This window comes from Neolamprologus brichardi, chromosome 19 (assembly GCF_056152115.1).
Source record: "Neolamprologus brichardi isolate AB-2024 chromosome 19, ASM5615211v1, whole genome shotgun sequence".
In the NCBI taxonomy this organism is placed as follows: Eukaryota; Metazoa; Chordata; class Actinopteri; order Cichliformes; family Cichlidae; genus Neolamprologus; species Neolamprologus brichardi.
In genome coordinates this window covers 10,083,033-10,107,089 of record NC_142122.1, presented here as the reverse complement: position 1 = coordinate 10,107,089, position 24,057 = coordinate 10,083,033, and the positions used below count along the sequence as shown (strand labels likewise).

The window sequence follows — 24,057 nt, the reverse complement described above, 5'->3', positions numbered from 1 at the left end:
AAATGTCTCAACCTCTTGAACTGCCTGTTGATAAAGTTGCCATCAGCTGCCCTGCAATCACCTTGAATCAAGGTGATTCAAAGCACTTTGAATCACCTTGTTGTTGAATTGTGAGTTTGGGATTGGGAGATGCTTTTTGGACAGCATGTTAAATCCTACATCCTTATCATTAGAACAATCCTCTTTATGTATAACATTTTTTAAATTAATTTATATTAAGTGGGAAGTGTTCTGGGGAAAACAAATGTATGTCTTAATAACTTATTTAATAACATTAAAATGGGCAGCTGTACTACTAAAACATCTTTTAGAGAATGGGAAGAAGTGGACATTTAAATAGCAAATTGCCAGCCTTATATAAACACAGTCTATATAAAATGCTGCATGCTAATGCTAAAAAACCCCCCCCAAATATATTAACATGATTGTTAGCATGACCAGATATTAAAACTTCAACCCATTATTACTGTTAATAAGTCAGAATCTTAAAAACAGTAAAATTGAGTAGAGTTCCCCACTTTGAAGACTGCATGGACAAATCGTTCAACAATTATACGACATTTCTCCAAAAAACAAACAAAAAAAAAGGCATAACAAAGCAAATCTACTTTAAAACTGCTTTCATATTGAGGTTAATTACTGTTCACTCCACAGGGCCTACGTTACACTCACCAGCCACTTTATTAGGAACACATGTCAATTGCTTGTAAAATGAAATATTTATCAGCCAATCAATGTAGGCCTGATCAAGATGACCTGCTGAAGCATCAAAATGGGGGAAGAAAGGTATTTTAAGCAAATCTGAATGTGGCGTGTTTCTTGGTACTAACTGGCTAGTCTGAATATTTCAGAAACTGCTGATCTGCTCAGATTTTCCTGTACAACTATCTTGAGGGTTTAAAGAGAATGGTCTAAAAATAGAAAATATCCAGTGAATGTCAGTTCTCTGAGTGAAAATGCCTTGTTGATGCTATAGGTCAGAGAAGTACTGATAGGGAGACAAATAACCACTCATTGCAACTATAGTATGCATAAGAGCATCTCTGAATGCACATGTCATTCTGAGGGTTTCTTTTTTGGTATTTAGTGTTGATCAACTAATCTGTTACCAGTCCAACACAAACAATATTTCATAACAGCATAGAGCGTATAGAAATGATCAAATATTTTAAAGCTGGCAAAAAAGTTTTCTTGAAAATGAAAATCAGCTGACTTGTCAAATGTACCTCTCGAGCAAAACAGACTTAATTTGATTTGGTGTTTAAACTGAGGCGTGTGGGCAGAATATCATGAGCAGGGCAGACAAACACACAACAGTCTGCCTAAAATACAAGATTCGTTTTAGAAAAGGCTGCTTCAAAAGCTTGACCCCTTGCAGTCTGACTTCCGACTGTGAAAAAAATAAAAGATAAACTAATAATGTGTTTATCTGTTAAGCTGCATTTCTTTCATTAAAGCGTTTCGCGGAAACTTATTTTATGAGCACTAGCACTGCAGTGTTTGGGCTTACATGATAATGCCAGTTCAGGCAAGATAATGTGGTAGATGATTTTTTTGTTTGTTTAGTTTAGTTTTTGTTTTTGTTCAGTATTGCACATATGCTTTATGATGGTCATGGCAATTTTTTACTTAGATGCCAAAGTAATGAGTAAGGCCAAACTCAGGATTTTAGGCAACTATAAATAAAACACATCCTAATCACTTCTCACTTTCTTAGGAACACCTGTAAATATCTAAGCAGCCAGTCACATAGCCAACACCAACTCCGTGTATTTAGGCATGTAGACATGGTCACAATGACCTGCTGTAGTTCAAACTGGGCATCAGAAAAAGGACAAATGTGATTTAAATGACTGTGGTTGATGGTGCCAGACAGACTGGTCTGAGTATTTCAGAAACTGAAATAATCTTCTGCTTTCCCACAAAAGCAGAATGGGTCCAAAAAAGAGAAACTATCCAATGAGCAGCAGTTCTCTTGGAGAAAATGTCATGTTGATTAGAGATGTCAGAGAAGACTGAACAGACTGCTTTAAGCTGATAGAAAGGCAGCTTAAAGCAAATAACCAGTCGTAACAACCAAGGTATCCAGAAGAGCATCTGGGAATCACAACAAACCCTGAAGCAGATGGTCTACAGCAGCAGAAGACCACACCAGGTGCCACTCTTGTCACCCTAGAACAGGATAGATTCATCCTATTTTGTGTCAACATTTCAGACTATAATGATGTGGGGTTCATTTTCTGGGCACACTTTGAGCCCCTTAGTACCAAACGAGGACTGTTTAAACACCACAGTCTACCTAAATATTGTTGCAGATTATGTCCATCCCTTTATGACCACAGTGTACCCTTCTTCAGAGAGCTGATTCCTGCTGGATAACACACCATGTCACAACACTCAGATCACCAAAAGCTGCTTTTTTGAACGTGACACTGAGTTCAGTGCACTTAAGTGGCCTCCACAGTCACCAGATCGCAATCCAATAGAGCAGCTTTGGGATGTTGTAAGATTGCATCAAGGATGTAAGACTGTGTGATGCTATCATCTTGTTGATTTTGTGCCACAAAGACTTAAGGCCTTTCTGAAGGCAAAAGCAAGTCTAACCTAATGTTAGCAAGCTGTGTCTAATAAAGTGTCTGGTCAACATATATAGGAAGGTCTTCAGAAAAGCTGTAGTAGCCTTTGTTATACACTGTTATACACTTCACTCATTCAGGATTTCAATTTATTTTCTCACCAACCTGTAGTGTATGTGTTGAGCTGCTGAGCAGCTCTTGTTGGAGATGCAGCATTGCTCACTTAAAACAAAACATGTTTGTAAGTGCAATATAGCATATAGCATAGGTATAATTGTTCCTGCCAGAAACTGCAGACATAAAACAAGATGAAAATTATTAGCTAATGCAAAAATAGATTTCAAGACACAGAGCATGCTAAAGGGGAATGAGGCCTTAGAGGAACCAGCTGAGTCACTTACACCTATAACAAGTGCATTAAATAATATATTCCAGCTCTAAACGGTTTGCTTATTTTGACTGAGGTGAGGTTTTATTGTTGTGGGACTTTAAACAGATTAGTCTCAGCCAATGCTGGAGATAGGAAGAAAAAAACCCTCCCTTGTTTACCCCACATTTTAACTTTCATAAAAAGATTAAACTTGTTAATGCTCTTCTGAAAAAGAATTAGGACCAGACTGATTGGTCTGATTGGCCTACTGGACACTGAATCTCTCTGCTATTATTTGTTGTGGACTGACCTTTGTTACTGCCCATGCTGGACAGAAGACCTGGTTTAACACTGCTGTTGGCAAACAGTCCCGGCTGCATAGTTGTCCATCAGTTTCAAGATAATTTCAGCAAAACAATCCATCTTCAGTATTTACAGTTTATAATTGGTTCTCTAATGTTTTTACATTTTATTTAGAACTTTCCTTTCATAATTTCTTATTATGACATGGTATCATAAATCATTGTTTTTGTCTCTAGCTGATTATTTTAGGAAAATCCCATCATTTGTATCTATGTTTTTTTTTGACCAGCTCCAATTTTATTGTTATTAAATTTGTATCAATTTGGAAAGAAAACATCTTCATTCACAACAATGAAGTGAGATTTTTCCTCTTGCAAAGCTTTTTGATTATTAAACATATGCTCTAAATCTTCCTTTAAACTTCTAAACCTAAAAGGCATTAAATATGTGCACTAATTGTGCTTCATATTGTAATAGAAGCAGTGACGTCCTCTCTTCACCTCAGTGAAAAAGCAGTATGATATGTCACCAAGGTGGATAAAATGAGACCTTGGGAAAGCTTAGAGCAGAGAAACTTCTGCAAACCCATGACGGGCATTCATGTTGATTTGATCAGACGCTTTGAGACACTGGTGCTCTTATGTGAACCTTAGTACAAAGTTAATAAGTTCACTTAATTAGAGTCACAACTTTGGCTAAGTGAAAACAGCTGATGTTTTCTCCACTGATTACAGCAGCCTAGCTGTTGAGGCCTAATGCTACATAATGTAATAAAAGTGCAGGGGGTCTCTGTGAGTCAGCTTGCATGTGTGTACATGTCCTCTTCATCTACCTGTGCATTTTGTGCTATCATAAAGGACTATGTATAAAATTCAGACCTAACAGATGACTAAATTTTTTATGTCTGAACGAAATTTATTGCACTGTATTAAAAAAAGTTTTAACACAGCTAATTTTTTTTTTTTTTAATCTTTGCACTGCACAGTTGCACCGTATATGTTACAGAACTGCAGAAAATGTGATTAACTGTAAATCAGTATACTATAAACATGGCTGCAGCTTGATTTTGGGGAAAACACACACAGACAGCAACCGTAATATATTGCATTAAGCATGTTGTTCAACAGAGGTAATCATCTTATCACAGTTAGTAAATATTTGATTAATTCGACACCAATTTTGTACTTTAAATAGGAATTTCAGATATATTTTAAGACTGTTATAGTTACTGGATCTTATCAGGAAAACCTAGAATTTAGAAGGCACTTTTTTATGCTCTGACCCAATACATTGCGATCCCGTTATGTAACAAAACGTTCTGTAGGTAAAACTCACTTTTCCATTTAAAAAAAGGGAAATTTGCAGAGGAACGTGGCAAAGTGTTACAGTGTTATGGTTTGTTCAACTGTCCAAGTGCACAAAGTAGACCTTTGTCATTGAGTTTAGCAGATTTGCAGCTTTTCATTAAGAATAAGAAGTCTTGGCTAGTTCACAATGAACAGTTTCCCAGTGTTTCTTTAACTGAGCCTGGTTGGTCTGGACCTTTGAGAAACAGTGCAGAGAGTGTCAAAGTTAGAGTCTGATGTTAAGAGTTAGTTTGCTGATCACATGCCCAGATCACAACTTGTGACCAGGGAAATGTACATGTGAATCTCATGCAACATGGTTTATTGATTAGTAGCTGCTTAAATTAGAACCAGCTGACTGAAAAAACAGATTACATGAATTTAACTGGAACTTTCAATTTGTATTTTCTTTTTTTTTTTTTTTTTCCTTTTTTCCCCCTTCTTTTTGTTTTCTAGCTGCATCTGGTGCTGGAAATAAGTTAAACACTGCAATCTATAAAAAGCCCGAACATCTTTGGGAAAATATCTAAAAATAAAAACTGTCCACAAAAATAAAGATCCATAAGTCTAATACGCATGCTTTTTAATCGTATGTGATGTTTCCTAATATCACCATCTGTCTCAAAAGGTAATAACAGAAATTTGTTAAAACAATAATGTAAGCTGCATATGTTTACATATGACTTGGAGAAGTATAAAGCTTAGTCTTTAGTTAATTGCTCGTCTTGTGCTGGTTGTGTGTATGTGTTTGTTTGTTTTTGTGTTTTTTGGAAACTTAATGAGCTTTGCTGGAGCAGATTAAACTACTGTTGTATCTGTGGCCCTGAGACCTGATTGTTTTATCACTGACATCTGCTGGATATAATAAATACTTCAACATATTGCATAGACTTTGAGGCATGTTGCACAGACAATGTGGCAAAAGTGAATCTCTGGCAGAAGTTCACCTCTAATTGACATGTTTTTCCTTTGGTGTACATCATTCTTTCTACATACTTGAACCAAAAGAAACGTGCAGCTCAGCCATCACTGTTTATACCACAGTGTCACCAATACTAGCCTGTCCTCAGGCGCAGGGGGAAGAGTTCAATAGAAATAAAAGTAGTTCCTACATGAAACTGCCCTCAAGGTTTCTAGAAAGAGATATTGCAGCTGGGTTTTCAGATCTTTTTTTTTGTTTTTTGTTTTTTGTTTTTTAGCTTTGAGCACCACCAAGTTAAGTGCCATTAGTATCACATTCAGTATTAGACATCTCTCAAGGTTAGAGATCCAAAACAGAAAAATGTGTAAGAAGAAATGTGTTTCATGGGTGAAGTCGCCTTTTAAGTACAAACACAAGATATAAAAAAAAGAACTTATTGATATGCAGAAAAAACAAATTAAAAAAAGTCAATACTTTATTTATTCCTTTTCCAGAGGGTTCCCAAGGTATTCCCAAGCTAGACAAGATTCTCTTCCCAGGTGGGCTTGCCTGGAGCACCTGCAAAGGAAGGCCTCCAGGAGGCATCCAAACCACCTCAAAGTGGCTCGTTTTAAGATGCAAGATCAGCGGCTCTACCTCGAGATCCCTCCGGATGTCTGAGCAGCCAGTGGGTCTCAGGATTTATTCCAGGGGTTCTGTGATGGTTAAAGGGGGAGTAAAGCGGGCCAGAAAAATGTCACAAAAAAGCATAGGTCTCCAAGTCTCCGTAACACTGCTGAAGAGACTGTTATTCTTATGATAAATAATACAATTTCAGAAAAATTTTCATAATAATAATACATTTTATTTAAAAGCACCTTTCAAGACACCCAAGGACACTTAACAACAGAATAAAACACACAATAGAACAATTACAATGAAGAACAATAAAAGCAAAAAGCACAAGATAAAATAAACAAACAATAAATTCACAGTGAATATGCAGATTTGAACAGATGGGTTTTGAGTTGATTTAAACTGGCGGGGGGGGGGACACCAATGTTTCTAATATCTGGGGGTGAGAGTTCCACAGCCTGGGAGCAGAGCAGCTGAAAGCTCTGCTTCCTGTGATGGTGTGGCAGAAAGAAGGCACAGTAAGCTGGATAGAAGAAGAAGATTGAAGTGAGTGAGCAGAAGAGGTGGTGCTTAACAGATCATCCCTTCCCTCTAACTGGACAAACTGAGCATAACCATGTCAGCAAAACCACTAGTAGAACCACTAAATCCCAAGCATTCTGGGGCTTTTTCATTAAAGTTGTGTATAATCTTTGTTTTACTTGTTTTTTTATGTGTTATTTTTTGTACTTTCTTGGCTTTTCATGAAATATCGGATCATTTTACACTTGTTGACTGTGAATTTTTCGTCAAGTAAAAAACATTTGATCTGGTATATTGAAAATAACTCTCTGCACCACCCAGATAGATGCTGCATGCCTCTCTAACTCTGTTTCCTGAGCCATCCCTCTGATGCACTCCTTTCTAATCCTGTCCATCCTGGTCTGTCTTCAGCTCTGCCGCCTCCACCTCCAGCTCCACCTTCTGTCTTTTTGTTGGTGCCACAGTCACAAACCATACATCACAGCAGGTCTCACTAGCATCTTGTAAAACTTCCCTTTCACTCTTGTATAGAGATAAATGAAATAACGTGGTCAATATTTCCGTTGCTCAAAGTTGTAGGTGACAGTTAAACTAGAAAAACAAAGTTCAGGTTCTAATTTGAGGTGTTCTGACTGAACTATTTATTTTTGTTGCCATCTAGGGGTCGAACAGACAATTGACCAACAAATGCATGTGTTTGAATTTGCTTCTTGTCATCGACCACAAAAAATGAACCAAGTTTCTTAGTCTTTAAGGATTTTCTAGGATTTTGTGTGAAGGTTTAATTCTGGAATCCTGTTTTGGCGTCTTTATCATTCTAATGATGTTGAGCTTTAGCTTTTTTTTTTTTTAAATTTAAGTTCTGTTTCCTGTGTGGTTTTTGGAAGTTCTTCTTTTGGGGTTTTTAGTTCCCACAGTGTTTCCCTTGTCTATGTTTCCCCTCCCTATTCTTCCACCTTCTCTGTTATCATGTTTAGTGTATAGTATCAGCTGTCTTCTGTTTAAATTTAACAGTTTGCTTTTTAATTTTCCTTCCCCCTTTGTGAAATAAGGATGTTGTGATTGTGTTTCACCTGTGTCTTTTTCCTCTTCTGTCTGTTATTCCCCATTTAGTCCACAATCTATATATAGTCCAGTCTTCCTCTTTCTCCTTGTCTTTCTTTAATTGTCCTTCCTGTGCTGTGTCATGGTAATCTTTTTTTTAGCTTTCTTTTATTCCTTTTTTTTAGTCAATACCCAGTTTCTCTTTATGTACTACATTTGTGTCCTCTCTCCATTAGCCCATGACACCAGGTCTTAAGAAGGCGAGTGAGAAATGTGCTAAAAACAGAAACGGTGAAAGAGAACACTACTGCTGGTTGTGGTTTAGTGGGGAATTTTTAACTTCACATGGTTTCATTTATGCTTTTGTCTTAAGAGTAAGGTGTCAGTTATGCTTATGCAGCTATAGGGCACACGTTGGCCTTCAAAACAAAAAACCCCCGTGAGAAACAATCCCAGTGACTCAGAAACTCAGTAGGCCGATGGAAATTACTGCTCATGTACATGCAGCCTATGCACCGAATGATCTATCTAGCTTGAGTTTCTTTTTCTGGCTGCATGACTGAAAATCACTTGATGGTTGGTGGCTTCACACTTAGATTGTGTTTCATGAAACAGGAAAGGATGTAGAAGTATTAACTAAAGAAGGCGGTCTTTCTTGTCTTCTTCTTTTTCTTTTTTTTTTAGACTTGAGTTTTTATCATATAAGAACATTTTGGTCCCACCCCTCTGGAAGATAAGCTATCTCAAATACTTCCTCTTTATTTTTTTTAACATGTTGTGTGTCCAAAGTCAGTGACCTCTATCCCTGATGTTATCTTATATGTGCTTTGTCAAGGCCTCAGCACAGCCATTTACCCCCTTCATTGCCATTTCTGTTGATAGAAAACAACACCCGAGAACACTATTTTTTTTTTTTTAAAAAAAGCAGTGCGGTAAAGGTAATGATAACAGAGGTGAAATGTAAGCACGAGTGTTTCATCTTTATGTTAAATCGTTAACAAGTATGGCTTTGTCCTACTGTACGTCACCTCACGTCTCCACGTGACACGAGAGGAATGCAGAAAGTTTTGTTTTTAAAAACCTTTCCTCATAAGCAGGTCTAGCAGAGATGATGGTTAACAGTTTTAAAAAATTACTTGCTCTTAAAGCAGCCGTCACTCTACTAACTGGACTGAACTCCCATTTTCATGATCGCCTTTAACTACAGAGGACAAGGAAGTATCTGAAACTTATCTACGGCTAACTAAGAACAATAAAAGTAAGATACAATAATTCTATAATCATAGCTTCATATGTTTTATATTCTTTAGGTTTGCTCAGGGGGCCTTTTTAATGCAAATGTTGTCAGCACAGCATCATGCTACAAGACATTAAACTGTTAGTGAGTTTATACTGCATCTGATAGAAAGGATATATTGATGAATATGATGTGTGATTTACTACTGATTTAAAGAAAAGGGCCAGTACTGGCAAAATCATACACCTATGTCCATGTACTTTACACTGTTAATGTTTACAGAAAGTATTTACATCCCAATAAGGCTTTTTCAGTGCTCAGAATAATAGATTATGTGTTTCAATAATGTAAAATTTGTATTATCTATTGTAAAAATCATTTAAATCCAACCAGACTTCCTTGTGACTGAGTTCATGTCTGCTTTGTATGACGGTGATCAGTAACATGATTTGCTTGTCTTCTGTTGTTTTTGTTGAGTTAAGCTTAAAATAATTTTTAATATTATTATTTTTTGTTTTTGGGGGGTGGGGCTTTTCAGGAAAGTAGGAAATGGGAGTGTTAAAGTTCCTCAAGTCCAAATCAAACCTCATGTTTACCTGATCTGCTTGGGAGCTAAACTGTCACCAAAGCTTAAAACACTTTAATTCAAAGTTTTACAACAAAGAAAAAATCCAACAGCTTCTCTGTTTGAGAACTTGTTTGGCAAGTCTTTGACAGACTACACGTCCTAGTGGATCAGGAGAATTCATCTAAGATTACTCGATACTGGAGACGTAGAAAATGTGCCACGGTGCTATGCACTGATTACAAAACCTTTGTGTTTTATTTTGTAAGATGAGCTTAACAGAATAAAAGCTTTACAGTTATTAGCTGGGAAACAGCTTTCTCTTGGTGTTTTTCTGTTTTTTTTAATTGCATTTTTCTTCTTAGCTTGTAAAACAGGAAGCATTTATGTCTTCACCAGGGATCTTACAGCCAATTCGGGATAAAAAGGTCAGGCGGTGGCGGTCGGTTCAGCAGTAAGATGTTTAGTTGTGATCAATTAAACCAAGTTTGAGGAGTAAATATTTCCTTTAATTTCAATTTGAAATGTTTTTATTCATTCACTTTGGAAAAATATAAAATAAAAACTAAAAGCAGCTGCAAAGCTTACTGTTTGTTTATTTTAATTTACACAACACACTGCACGTACTCACGAACCCACAGATGATAATAATCTCCTCAGCTTCATAATGCTGAGGGTTTTTTTTCACTTTAAGACACTCCCTTCATCATCATTTTGAACTGCTGCAGGCTGCTTTTTTCTGAAAAAGCAGCCTGCTCACACACACAGACACACACCTAGCTGTTCAACATAGTTTAATTTCAACTTTAGCAGCCAAAGAGCCAAATACCTCCCTTAGAAGCTGAAGACTGGCCTCAAACATGACTACAAATGAAGAATAAGGTTGCTCATTGCCTCTAAAAGTTGCTAAACACTAAATATATTGGGTGTGATGCTTTTTTTTCAAGTCACGGATAAACCTTTTCTCTCAGATGAGTAAATCTACCTTTTTTCTGTTTCCTTCCAGCCATGAGAGACAGACTGGGACACCTGCATCAGGTACAGACTGACACTGAGGGTTTCAGTACAGTGCAGCTAGATAACCTATCAGATTATGAAGCAACAGCTGAAGATAATGAGCTGGATGATGTCCTGAAGGAGGCCCAGCTGATACGTCTGGAAATCCAGCAGATCCAAAATGACATCAGAGATCTGAAGGACGTGAACTATCAGGCTTTGAATAAGACTTCAGACTCCATCGTGATAAAACGGGACTCCAACGCAATCGGGGCAGATATTAAACGCAGTGGTGAAGCTGTGTTGCAGAGGCTGCATATGCTAAATAACCTCAGAGGTGAACTGGAGGTCCAGCGCGGCAGTTTGGACCCCACAGTGCGCATTGCTCGAACACAGTACCACTGCCTGAGCAACGCTCTGCGGGAGGTGATGTTCAGCTACAATGACACAGAGATGAACCACAGGGAAGCCTGTAAAAAGCAGATCCAGAGACAGATGGAGATAGTGGGTAAGGAGGTTAGCATGGAGGAGCTGGAGGAGATGATGGAGGGTGAAGAATTGACTGTGTTCAGCACCCAGATACAAGGGAAATCTACCCGGTCTGCCCTAATGCAGATAGAGAGCCGGCACCATGAGCTGCAGGAGCTGGAGAAGAGAATCGCGGGAATCCAGGAACTGTTCCTAGATGTGGCTGTCCTCGTGGAGGAGCAGGGCACAGGAGTGGAAAACATCCAGAAAAATGTTCAAAATGTTGGTGTGATCATTCTGGAAAGCAGGGTCTATTTGGATAATGCCATTAAATCTGATAAAAACAACCCCTTCAAGAAGCTGTTTTGCGCCTGCTTTCCATGTTATCACAATTAGGTCTTATGAAGCTTTTATTGATTCTAAAATATGGTGAAACTTTTAATGAATCGCACTGGCTTCCAGAATACACCCACAGACGGGAGCACAGTAGATGCTACACAGTAGACACTAATAGAAAGGTTTGAACACTGATGGTGATGAAGTCAAGTTGCGCTGGTCATCATAAAACAAGACCCACCAATTGGCTGACTCTCCGTTTCTCTGGGAAGAGTCCCACTTCCTGCAAGCCTGAATTATATAGGTGCTTAAAAATAGATCTATAGTAAAATATTTATTTAAGGCATTTATCTGTAAAAGCAAAGTGCAATTGCTAATGTAAAGACTCATAGAACTGTTAATATTTAACCTTAAATACTTAAGTTAGGTGATTTTAGATTGTTATTTTAGGTATATTTAGACTTTATGTGATTTTATGTGAAGTTGTAATGTGGCCTTTATTGACGGAAGTATAAAAGTTTAGCCATTAACAGGCTGGTATGACTGTAACCATTAATGATTTCTGTTCAAATGTTGATAAAGCCTTTGCTCCTGTAACTGTATGATACCAGCCAAAGGAGAGTGTCAGCAGTCTGGATATCAGCCTGTCTGTGTGACTTGTGCTCCTTAGTAAAATAAATAATTTAAATAATTAAAAAAAAAAAAACCCTTGTGTAACTATCGCTTCTTCATTTCAGCTTGATCTTTATCATCTGTAATTTTACACTACGAGACCTTCAGCTTTTTAAATACTCTGATACATTTTCACTTTTTCAACACAGGACTGTTGCAACTGACTAAATGGAGCAAATGGCCATAGCACTTTTTCTGTTCCTACATATAAGGCAATTATGAAGGCTTTTCCTTGCCCAACTACCAAAGAAAATTGCTTATTACAGGTTACAAGACTCCCAGTGTTGTAACGCCCCCCTCCCCCCCCCCTTCCCCTTTCTCTCAGAAATGTAAATTTTAATACTCGTTGTATATTTTTAGCATTGTGTTTTTAGACCTGATCATTAAAACCACATGTAAAAATATTGGGGTTGCACTTTCCACTTGTGTCAAACACTTGTTCCTGAACACTAACTGTGTTTTATGTCGAGGCTTTCCCCCCGTTTTCAGGTATATGTCGAACTTCTATTCGCGTTTTTATGTTAGTATAATAAGATGAATTTCTTTTTTCGTGCTTCTTGTATTCTTTTCTATCTTCACAGCGAAGAATTTAAACTAAAATGAAAATGACTGAGATTCGTGGTCGACTCATGAACTCATGAAAGGTTTTTACAACACAAAACCTTTATTGCGCAAATTCCAAATGCGCACGCTTTGACATTAAAAAAAAACAACACCATATATAATGACTGTGACTGACCTACACCTCCTTCCTGGAATCAAACCCGAGAAGCAGTGAAATGTGTAAAGGGGAAAAGGCGTTATCTTCCGCATTAATACCCGCTGCAGGGTATATGAGCAGTGTAATGTCAGCGTGTCATTTGTAATGTATAGGACGTGATGCAAGACCTCCTTCAAAAATACCAAGTTGACCCTGGTACATGTTGAAATTTGCATTTATAACCGAGACAAAAAGAGGAAATGAGTCTTTCCGTACTCGCCCCTTCTGCTTTTGGGACTTTGATTCTCTAGTATCGGTGGAGGACTCAAAAAGGTAGGCTGTGTGCACCTTCTGTTGTACTCTCTATATAGATATAGGCTCAGTAATCGATACATTGGTGTATTGTATCATACAGGTCGATTTCTGTATCAAAAGATTGCTTTCGAGCTTTTCTGTTTCCTCCCGATCTCACCTTATCACGGGAGAGGATGCTTTGCGCTTCTCTGATGTGGTTTTTTCACTTTAGTGAGGATTTTTAACATTATCTACATCACAGTACACCTCAGGAATGGATTCGTTTAGCAGGAAATAACCGCTTTCTGAAGGACAGGAGCTTTTAAAATAACTTCTGTCTCATGATGATGATAGTACAGCTGAGGAAGTAACTCACCAGTTTGCTTTTGAGGACTTTTCACTGACCTACAGCCCCCTTGGATAGTACATCAAAAGCTGTTATCGTTATCTAAAAGTGAGACTTAACATTTGTGCCTTAATGTTAATAATAACATATCAAAAGAAGAACTCAGTGTGATACCAGCCCCTCCTTCTCTCTGTTAACAGGAGGTTTCAGTGCAATATTGAAAGGAAATGACCAAAGAACAGTAGACTATTGCTCATGCTGGTCACATTTATGTGACCCATCTTATTTGCTATCCAATATCAAGTTTCATTCCGCAAGGGACCGGAGGTTTTCACATTAAAAAAAAACTGTAACTTAACTTGTGTAGCTTTGCGTGATTCACATTTCAGAATAATCTCAAACATTTAAGTTAAAGTGTCAAATAAGTCATTTTAAGTCCTCTCTCTTTATGGCCACCGACCTTTACTCCAATTTTCTTCTGATTAGCTGAAAACAGAGGGCTTGAATACAGATGGGTGGGGCTTCTGTGCTCAAGGCCAGAGAGCTGTGTGCCTGAGATGACCATGTTAAGGATATATGTAAAAAGTGACATCATATAGAGCTGAAAGTAGAAACAACAGTCCAAAGCCTGGTTGTTTTCTTGCATGTGCTGACCTCACTATTTGAAACTTCTGCTATGTTTAATATGAACAGTATACATGTGACAGGAAATAAGATGAAGAGGAGCAAAGCCAGCAAAATAAAATTGTGCCCTTAGAATTTTTGATATTAGTTTTTTATCTAGTTCTTCACCACAGAGTAAAGAATGTGTTTCCCACAATTCCATTAGAGAGGTGAATAAATGTTTGTGACTCTTGCAGGTAAGATGAAGGACCGACTGACTGAGCTGCAGGCCTTCACGCCTGCAGAGCAGGAGTACAAGCCCACAGAGAACGAGAGACTCACCGTTGAGGATGAGGAGCCTCTGGAGCAACACGCCATTGTGTTTGCGGGTGAGGACATGATGGATGGCATCTACAAGGATGCCCAAGTGATGAGGAAGGAGATCCAGTTGCTCAGAATGGATGTGAAACGTCTGGGGAAGCAGAACACCAGGTTCCTCACATCAGTCAGGAGGATCAGCAGCATCAAGCGGGACTCCAACGCACTGGGACGAGACATCAAGGCCAGAGGGGAGTCCATTTATAAAAAGCTGGAAAAAATGGGGAAGCTGAGCAAGGAGCTGGAGGAAGACCACGGGGTTACATCAGCTTTGGCTCGCATGGTGCGCTCGCAGTATGTGTCTTTGACCAGCGCCTTCCACAGTGCCATGTCTGAATACAATGAGGCTGAAATGGCGCAAAGGGAGAATTGCAAAACCCGCATCCAGAGGCAAGCAGAGATCATGGGCAAGGAGGTAACCAGGGAGCAGATAGACGAGATGACTGAGACGGGCAAGTGGAACGTCTTCTCGGATAATCTCCTGCTGGAAGGGAGGACTGCCAGATCTGCTCTCAACGAGATTGAGAACAGGCACAAGGAGCTGCTGGAGCTGGAGGGCCGCATTAGGGACATTCATGACCTTTTTTTCCAGATGGCGATGCTGGTGGAGCAGCAGGGCTGCATGCTGGACAACATAGAAGCAAATGTAGGGGCAACAGAGGACTATGTAGCCAAAGCTTCAGCGCAGATCAAGCAGGCTGTGAAATACAAGAAAAGCAATCCATGCAAGAAGCTGTTTTGTTGTTGTTTCCCGTGCTGTAAATGAGGCGCCACCAGTTCCCGCCCCCTACCAGAACATTTGATTCAAATCCGCTTTCTCTGCAAATGTTTCTAAATGCTCACATGAAAGCTTTTTCCTGCTCTAGATGTGTCCAGATATCACATTCTGGTATCATTTTCTTTATTGAGTTGATACCAACTAGTCAGAGTGATTCAAACCACATGCACATATGCAAATATATACAGTGCGATGATGGTAGTTACATTTCCTGATTGCTACTGAGAACAGCTTATGCATACATGACTGCTGTAAAAACATCGAAATTATTATTTCACGCGACTTGCAGCTTTGTTTAGCTTTTAGCTTTGTACAGGCTGCAATATTTAAGCCCATAAAGTATGATTTTATTTATAAATAAATGCCTTGGAGTGGCTATATTTGGACAACTTGAATGTACATCTACAGCTAAGCTTAGAACCGGTACTTGCTATAGACGTGTTTCTTATTGCAACCATTGCTTCACAAGTGTGTAGAAACACTGATCACAGCTCAACCAGCAATTGTGGTTAGCTGGGGAGACAAGTTAGATTTGTGAGGATTGTGCAACTATATGTTAGCCACCCCCATGTATATCATCACCAGCTACAAGCCAAGGCTGTGCTTTTCCTCCACGTGTTGCTTCACATAAAAAAACACACTCACACAAATATCTGTGTGTCAGCTCCATTTTAGAAAGTCAATGATTTTGTTTATCACTGCCAGACAACCAACGTCACCAAAGCCAGTGAAATCTCTTTAACAGGGCAGTTTGCCTGACTTAATGCGGTGTTTGCACAGGTAATGTTACAGGAGAAACAGAAGAGAATGGCAAACTAAACAGGTCAGAGGACTTTCTGTTTGCACAGGAGGCCTATCTCACTGTCCTTTGTGATGGTAGTAAAATTTAAAAACCCTTATTTCCCTGTGCCTCTGGGCCAGCCCATCCCTCACTGGGGGAATCCCAGTCATCAGCTGGTAAACTGAGGGTGTTGTGACTCAGACTGCTGTGTACCTGTGGGAGTTTTCAGACATAACTGCCTCTGCTCTGTGTTGAAATGAGTTTCAGGGCTGCAATGATTGCACTTCCTCAGCAGTGCTGTGCGGTTTCTACTGGGGGCATTTACCGACAAGAGCGCGTTTATTTGAACTGTGGCGTCACGGCTCTGGTAGCTGTGCGTGCTTTATCTGATGTGTGCCATGCGCTGATTGTGCACGTGCACTCACCAGGATGGCCGAGTGGTTAAGGCGTTGGACTTAAGATCCAATGGACAATAGTCCTCGTGGGTTCGAACCCCACTCCTGGTAAAAACGGAAGTTTTAACCGATGTTTGGAGGAAATGCGTGCGGTCTTATGCACTTCAGGGCGACTTTACTCTTCATGGTCAGCCTTTGTGCGCTTAAGCTCCTACAGTAATAATTGTCACCTTCCTTTGAGATTCCTGTTGCGAAGCCATTGTTTGCCATTGCTTTGTCTGTTTTTTTCTTACCACGCATGCACTCTGGTTCAGCTAAGAAACTAAGAGAGACTTTGGATAATTACAAGGGGCACGCCTCACTATAGATTTGAGAGTTAACAGGTATTTGATTACACAGTGTGGTCCAAATGCAAACAAAACGGCAGTACAGTAGCAGATATTGATATTTAAATATTCAAAAGCCCCTAAAAAAGCAGCTGTTGATGTTTTCTAACAGATTTACAAATGCTGTAACAAAAGGAGACGTAATTGCAAAGTAACATGCCCGTGGAGAAGCTTTTATCATTGCCATTCTTCAGTGACGCTTTTATTCAAATATTTGAAACGAAGTCAATGATGAGGACTTTTATACTTTATTTTCTCTTCATTCTTATCTTGAATTAAAACCCACCAACCGGGGACCAACAGCTAAATCACATCCTGGCTCATCATCGCATGTTACGTACCAAGAGGCCTATTTATATTTCCTGTGTGGACGGTTTCGCATCCCTGATGGTGAAGGTCTGTTTATGTGGTGCCATCTAGCGGTGAGAGAAATATTATTTCACAAATGCTGTATTATTGTTTTCCCAGTTTCACAGACACTGTATTAAATCTCTCAAGACTTTGCTGGCACTAAAAGAAGACAATGTGTCCTATTTATATTCTTCTGCCTTTGCAATGGATCAAAACGGATGAATAAAACACAAAGATATTAGAGTACAGTTTGAAATGGCTTTTGATCCAATCATATGTAGACTAAGTGGGTCTGAAGAGTTTTTATGGAGAACAATATCTGTTAGTGTACACCTGATCTAAATATAGACTCTGATAGATATTGAAAAAGATTAAAAGTCGAAACATTTAAGAACTCAAGAGTCTCTTTATTAAAATGGACCAAAAGTCAAACAAATGAAGTTGGCATACTGTGGTGAAAAAAACAAAAAACAAAAAAAACAAAAACAAAAACAAAAAAAACACCAGCAGTGATAATTTAACCCAAAATACTGATCAAAATGCTGATACACTCCAGGTGCAAAGACTGCAAAACAAAAAGTGATCTGGAGACCTCTTACATGCATGAACATCCACAGAATAAAAGCCTGATTTGCATGCTCAGTTCCTCATTCAACTCACTCGGACAACTTGAACGCCAAAGAGTTAGTGCATCTCATCAGGTTTTGCTGATTTCATTCTTTCTGTCTCTCTTTCTATAATATAAGAAAGGACATAAAATGTACTAATATTAATGCGTGGTGCCTGAGAAACAAACTGTATAAATTAGCCTGTAAATGGACTGATTACATGCAAAACAGGAAGGAGTAGCATTCTTGCTGCTTCAACAAAGACAACCTGTCAGATTTAGGATTTAAATTTTACAGTACATGCCGTCATGTGCAAATCAGTAATTCAAATCCAGACCTAACAGAGGCAGACTTGCATTTCTTAAAACAAAAATAATAATAATAATAAATGTACCAGTACAAAAAACGAAGAAAAAAAGAAATCACACAAACTGAAAAAGACAGTTTAGTTTTGACACAGCTTGGGCTTTCCTACATCCAAAAGAAAAAGAAACACACACCATACCCATATTTCATCACTAACTAATGACATGTCTGTCATTTTAAACCAGTTTCAAAAAGTTTTTGAAGATTTCTTTCTATATATGGGAACTACAAGTTTTTTTTACATCAAATTTCTTAATTCAGACTAAAAAAAAATACGAGGCTGAAAAAACCAAACAAAACCTTACTGATAAACATGAAAACCATGTTATTTCAGCACTGCAACTCACACTACTATAATACTGAAACAGTTCCCCAAGGATCCTGTAATAATAAAGCAGCTGACCAGCTGTCGTGGCATTTTCAGCAATTTTCTCGAATACACTACGGTGAGACGAAGCTTCATGATACGACCCTGAGACACCAACAATATGTGAAAATAGCGGACATGTAGTGCCAAAAAGAAAAAACAACAACTTGAAAACCATGATAAATAGTGAATATGAACATAGTTAATGGTGCTTATTAAAGGAGGGAAGTGTGTGCCCGTTATTTTTCCTAGAACCTGGCCTGCAGGATTTGTTGAGGTCTGACACTGAGGGGAAGGAAACCACACTTCCTGCTAACCAGTCACTGATGATTCACCAGGTACATTCATTATTTGACTTCGCTACATTTAGATTTTTGAAGAAAAGAACCTCTAAATAATTGCTGGTTACTTGTCAAAATAGCTGGTAAAAAAAACCCACAAGCCAACCGTGGCTTAAAAAACAAACAGAAAAAAAAAATAGTACTGACACTCAACTGGTAAATAGTGTTGCTTCATGTCTCTGTACCCTGACTAACAAAGCCGCGTCTTAGTCAGAAGTGTGAAAAAAAGTTGAGGGTGGACCACTGTTGTGACTGCTAAAACCTGCCAAAAAAACCAAAAAGGTGTGAGCATGCTCATGCTGGTGCAGTTCAATCATCCTGTAAAGTGGAGCACAGAAGTTTGGTCAATGTGAAAATGTAGAATTAACGCTGTGAAATCTGAGTTCTAAGCAGTACACACATGGTCACTGTAGGTATCTAGGGAAGATGTCAAAGCATTCTAGGTAGCAGTAACTGTTCTAGCATGAAGCAGTGGAGAAATCTCACTGAGATGTTCTGAACGACCTCATGGCGAGAAAAATCAAGTGTATCTCAAGTTAAGGCTCTACTCTTACCACTGAAGCATGGTACTGACTTTTTGATATAAAAATTGTTTAAAAATTCTACACCAAAAATATTCGATATTTACACAGTGTCAGAGTAGTAGTAAAGATACAACTTCAGTACACCAGGATTAATATCAGAGAGGAAGATACAACGCTAGAACTTCAATTTGCTTTTTTATAGTCCTGATGTGTGACTGCAGCAGGTCAGCCTCAGCTGAAGTATATGTCAGCTCACTACTGGCTTTGTCTTATTTGAGGGATTGAAGTCTGTTTCCACTGTGTAGCAGAGAACCACAGGTAAAGTTCAACCAGGAGTTGTCTTTCTGGGGCCCGAAGAGTCGTAATGTCTGTAAACACTGGAGGAAAAATGTGCATTTGAGTTCTGTAGGACCCAGAGGAGTCTGAAGGATGACCTCACTGTTTATGCTACTGGTTTGAGAACTGAACGTAAACACCTCCCTTCCTTTGTGAGCTCTCTGGTGAAACACATGCATGGCAGAGGGATTGCCTCCTCCCGACGAGAAATTGTGTTGAATTTGCATTTCTTGAGGTGATCAGCCATGCTGGCGATGTTTGCAAATTTCCACTCGTTCACTGTACCAAAGGCTGTGCTGAATCGCCACACCTGAATAGAAATAGGAAAATTTGTTTATTTTCATGTGCTGAGCACAAGACAGACAAGTGAAATTTGCTCTCAGCTGTGTTTAAAGAGTGTGCAAGTGGACAAACCTTGTTTGTGATCTGCCATGAGGGAGACCCATCAGCACGCCGTTTCTTCTCCCACAGCAGAACAACCATGCCACGCATCTGCAGCAGGCTGGCACACACATCTCTCATGATGCGGGACACTCTGGAGAGCTGGCACAAGCTAAAGCTGTCCAGAAAACTTGCTATGTGCTGCAAAACTTCAAATGGAAGACTGCTGAACTGGTCACAATGAGAGCTAAACTGGCAGTTCTTTCTCAGGCGCGTGTCCCCAGTTTTCAACGGCAAACCAGGCTGCACCCCGAAAGAACCCAGGTGCCTGTCGTGGATGATCCGGAAGCCCTGAACAGATGGACAAAATCGTCTTTGGGAGTAGGTGCAGCCGTAGTAAGCCAAGGGGCAGCGCTGCTCCATCCAGCCATTGAGTCCAGCATGAATATCTCCATGAACATTTTTGAAATGAGATGAGAATTCATCTCGTCGGAACAGCTGCCCACACACAAATGTGAACATGGAGCGCTGTTTGGTTTGGTATCGGGCCACACATTCAAGCACTAGGTCCAGTCTGAGAGTGTGGAAGGGGCTGGGGTTGGAAAGCTGTGGACTGGCATGATCGCAGGCTGAAGCTGAAGCAATATCCCCCACCATGGTGTTGGTTGCAAGAATGGCAGAAGGGAAGGAGAATGTTTGCGTACCAAAATCAATGTGGTAGCCATCAACAAACCTGCTGTCTGAGATTCCTCTGCCTCCTGGAGAATCGCCAAGGCAAAAAAGCAAAGCTGCAGTGATAAGATCAATGCCATGGAGGCCCATGGGGTCATCTGCTACCTCCAGGTCAGATGTGTCAACTGCCTTGTCCTCCATCTTCGCTCGAAACAAATAAGGATCTGACAGCAGGGCCCGACGTCCATTAAATGTAAACATACTTATTCCTCTAAGCACTTCTACATTCTGTAGCTTACGCTCCAGGCACCTGTACCTGAGTTCAGTGGGTAAGTGTTGCAAGAAGTTATTTCTCACATGATCGGACAGTAGGAATGGCATTGGAGGTGCAAGTGGTTCTTGTTGAGGCACAGGAGGTTCCAGTGCTACAACAGGCATGTAATTCTGAGGCATCTCTGGCCAGACAAGGTTGGAATCATTTATCGGTTCATCAATGTCGTCTTCCTTCTCATCAAAAAGCAACTCAACAAAATCATTTTCTTCAACCCAGTTGATACCATCTTCTTCTCCATCGTCTATAGCAGCGCTCTCCACTCCGCCCACCGCTCCCAGCTCGCACTCTGAATCAGAGTCACTTTCTTGCATATCTACATTCTTCCCGCCTTCAGCAACATAAATACCATGGCTATCACCATTTTCTCCATTATGGAGTGCTCCATTCTTATCAGTCTTTTCGCCATTTAAGTTTCCAACAATTACATTAATGTCCTTGGAATTAGTGAGGATGTCCAAGGCAGCAGCTAAATTTCTCCTCGTCTCCACTGAAGCCCTGTACAGCTCATTAAAGGGCTCTTCCTCCATTTCCACTGTTGCATTACCTAACACTGTCTCTGGTAAACTTGATGCTGTGGCCATTTTATCACTTTCATCTAATTCTTTATCTCCATTCTTCGACACAGTGGTCGTGACCTTAAGGGACTCTAACAGCATCCTTTGATCCTGCAGAGCCAAAGCCATGTCTAACTGCTCCACCTCATCGAAGTCTTTGCTCAAGTTTTCATAGGACTTGCGATCAGCATAGCTGACGGGCCAGCGGTTCCACTCCATAGTACAACATACTATACTTGCAGGACACGTCTCAAGGTGTTGTGCCATCCTGACCCTTGCAATAGTGAAAGGGCAGCCAAACCCACTGTTGAGGCAAGGGAGGCGTTCATAGGGACACAGCAGACGATGTTCCCCTAGTTTGCACGAGTGAAAAACTGCCCCACAGACAAGAGGACAGCCAATGAGGTCACAGGAAACACCTGTCTCTGGTCTCACCATGCATCTTCTATTGATGCATTTAAGGCAGTGGGGGTGTAGAGTCTCCATTTTTTTCCCTAATGGTAGCTGGAGAAGGTGTCCAACCCTGAAACACAATGATAAACAGATTTGTTTTGTTGAGAAATCTCACACGTCATGGTAACACCCCTGTTTTTAGGTTTAGCTGGAACAAAACATGTTTAGGGTTACATTATACCATCTATGCAACCATTTAATAGCACACATGTGCCTTCAAAAAGCCCTGTCACCGATTCTCTCCACATGCACTGTAAACCTTTACGCTATTCAGTAACATTTCACAACACCCATCTTAGGTTTCATGGTCACACCAGTTTTTCCAGGACTTTCAAGGCAAACCTGAACCCTGACCTTTAGGCCCTGTAACTTGCCCTTAGTTTTTCAAGGAATTCTGGTAACAAGTAAAACAAGAACAGCGAACAATTCAACCTGCCAACCGGGTGCAACACAGCCACTAAAATACTTCTGAATTATAACGCCGGGCTTATTTGGTCATGCTACTTGCGTAGGGGATTTGTGGGATAATGAACGCAAGCTAAGAGGACAACAATCATATTAAAGACCCACAACAATGCTGCAAGCCCTAACAATGCAGTGCAACAAAGAAGAGCTATTATTCAAGTCTTTAATGCCTTGGCCGGCGACCGCTGTCTAAATTACGCAAGCACAACTGGCTAAAAACACAAACAAAAACACAGCAACAACTCCTAACACATCAAACCATCAACAGATTACATGTTAACAACATCCACTAGCAGCTTGGCAAGTATGCATTTACGTGTCAAGGTATAAAGTTAAAGAATGACAAGCTAAGTCACAAAACTTTAAAAATCTTAATAAGTAAACAAAAGAACATCATCAACAACATGACTAGCCGGTTAGCATTAGCGGCTACACTTTGTTAGCCTAATTAGTTAGCTAGCTCACAGCTTCTACAAACAACTTACCCGAGTCGCTGGGCTCTCCGAGTGTGCTTTATTTATATTGTCTAACTTTTAACAACTCCGTCGATGCCTGCAGTACTGAAACTGTGACTACACAAACACCCCGCGGTATTATATGTGTTTAAATCTTCTTATGAATTGAACAGGCTGCAGCTGCTTCCTCGCTGCTCGGGGTCAGTCGGAGTTATGTTGATCCTGATACTGCGGCGCAGTACTACGTCATCACGTAAACCGGTCGGTGTCCCGGTCATATTTAGGTTTATGGAGGCAGACCTGAGAGCACTGAAATAAACAGAGTGGGAAAACCCCCGAGGGCAGTTTTACATCCATAATCACTATTAGGGTGCCTATGATGCAGTCTGGGAAATTTAATGGGAATAGACTCCTGATATAATATTAATTAGTAAATTAATTAATTAATATTTTCCTTCCAAGGCGACAGTTTCCTGTCATTTTTTAAGTGGTCTCCAGCAATAGTTTTTCTGGCTTTCTAAAGGTCTTTCAAAGTATTTCTTTGGACATTTGTTGCCCTTTCACAAATTTTCAGAGGAATGTTTTTTATTTTTGTTAAGCTACTTAACACTGACCTATGAATCATACCAGCATGACAAGGCACTTAACTCAAGGAGTGAACCATTGTTCTGACACACTTCGTTACTAGAAGCCTGTGGCAAAAACACATAATTTGTTCCAATTTCTTTTTTGAATCTACAGAAAGTCAAAGACAACATGATATAATGGGTATAAAATACTACTGTTGAACCAACAACGTGATTCCCGAAGAGCCATTAACTGAAAACTTAGCTCATATCATAGCTCATATCTATCTAGACAGCATGGTGTGCGGTGTGTCCTTAAAAAAACTTAAGGAAACTGGACAAATGGAGGACAACAGAAGAAGTGTCAGGTATAAAATCTGTCTGCAGCTGGCACAGAATCGGCACAGAATCGGAAAGTTATGGCTTTAAGAAAGAGGAAAAAGCTCATTAAAGACCTGACACAGGACCTGAAAGATGCATCTAACTCTACTATTCACCAAAGCATCATTAGACATGGTCCTAGTGGAAGGGTGGCTGTGAAGAAACCCTTCTTATGGAGGTAAACTGGAATAAAAGGCTGAGGTATACAAACTTTCACAACAACTGGACTGAAAATCAGTGGCAACAAGTCTGATAGTGTGGTGAATCAAA

At 39.7% G+C, this 24,057-nt stretch overlaps 3 protein-coding genes and 1 non-coding gene across 4 annotated transcripts; 3 read left to right on the top strand and 1 right to left on the bottom strand.

The window, feature by feature from the left end:
- The first annotated feature begins 8,831 nt into the window (after positions 1–8,831).
- LOC102789235 (syntaxin-11-like) lies at positions 8,832–11,475 on the top strand. Its single transcript, XM_006798702.3, has 2 exons — positions 8,832–8,956; positions 10,507–11,475. Exon 2 carries the CDS (start codon positions 10,509–10,511, stop codon positions 11,358–11,360), a length of 852 nt encoding a protein of 283 aa, XP_006798765.1. The 5' UTR covers positions 8,832–8,956; positions 10,507–10,508; the 3' UTR covers positions 11,361–11,475.
- A 1,404-nt stretch (positions 11,476–12,879) lies between these two features.
- stx11a (syntaxin 11a) lies at positions 12,880–17,493 on the top strand. The gene is made up of 2 exons (XM_035911115.2): positions 12,880–13,005; positions 14,173–17,493. Exon 2 carries the CDS (start codon positions 14,178–14,180, stop codon positions 15,057–15,059), a length of 882 nt encoding a protein of 293 aa, XP_035767008.1. The 5' UTR covers positions 12,880–13,005; positions 14,173–14,177; the 3' UTR covers positions 15,060–17,493.
- trnal-uaa (transfer RNA leucine (anticodon UAA)) lies at positions 16,276–16,358 on the top strand. Its single transcript has one exon. It is a non-coding gene; the product is annotated as a tRNA-Leu (tRNA).
- On the bottom strand, positions 17,404–23,039 carry fbxo30a (F-box protein 30a). Its single transcript, XM_006798700.3, has 3 exons — positions 22,871–23,039; positions 19,941–21,990; positions 17,404–19,836 (listed from the first exon to the last, which is right to left on the bottom strand). Exons 2-3 carry the CDS (start codon positions 21,951–21,953, stop codon positions 19,633–19,635), a joined length of 2,217 nt encoding a protein of 738 aa, XP_006798763.2. The 5' UTR covers positions 21,954–21,990; positions 22,871–23,039; the 3' UTR covers positions 17,404–19,632.
- Positions 23,040–24,057: the final 1,018 nt, after the last annotated feature.

Bases quoted from the DNA above. Each gene is read 5' to 3' on its own strand.
- fbxo30a (XM_006798700.3), bottom strand. From the start codon at position 21,953: ATGGAGACTCTACACCCCCACTGCCTTAAATGCATCAATAGAAGATGC. The intron at 19,837-19,940 runs GTTTGTCCACTT...ATTTCTATTCAG, and splicing joins CATGGCAGATCACAAACAAG to GTGTGGCGATTCAGCACAGC.
- stx11a (XM_035911115.2), top strand. From the start codon at position 14,178: ATGAAGGACCGACTGACTGAGCTGCAGGCCTTCACGCCTGCAGAGCAG.
- LOC102789235 (XM_006798702.3), top strand. From the start codon at position 10,509: ATGAGAGACAGACTGGGACACCTGCATCAGGTACAGACTGACACTGAG.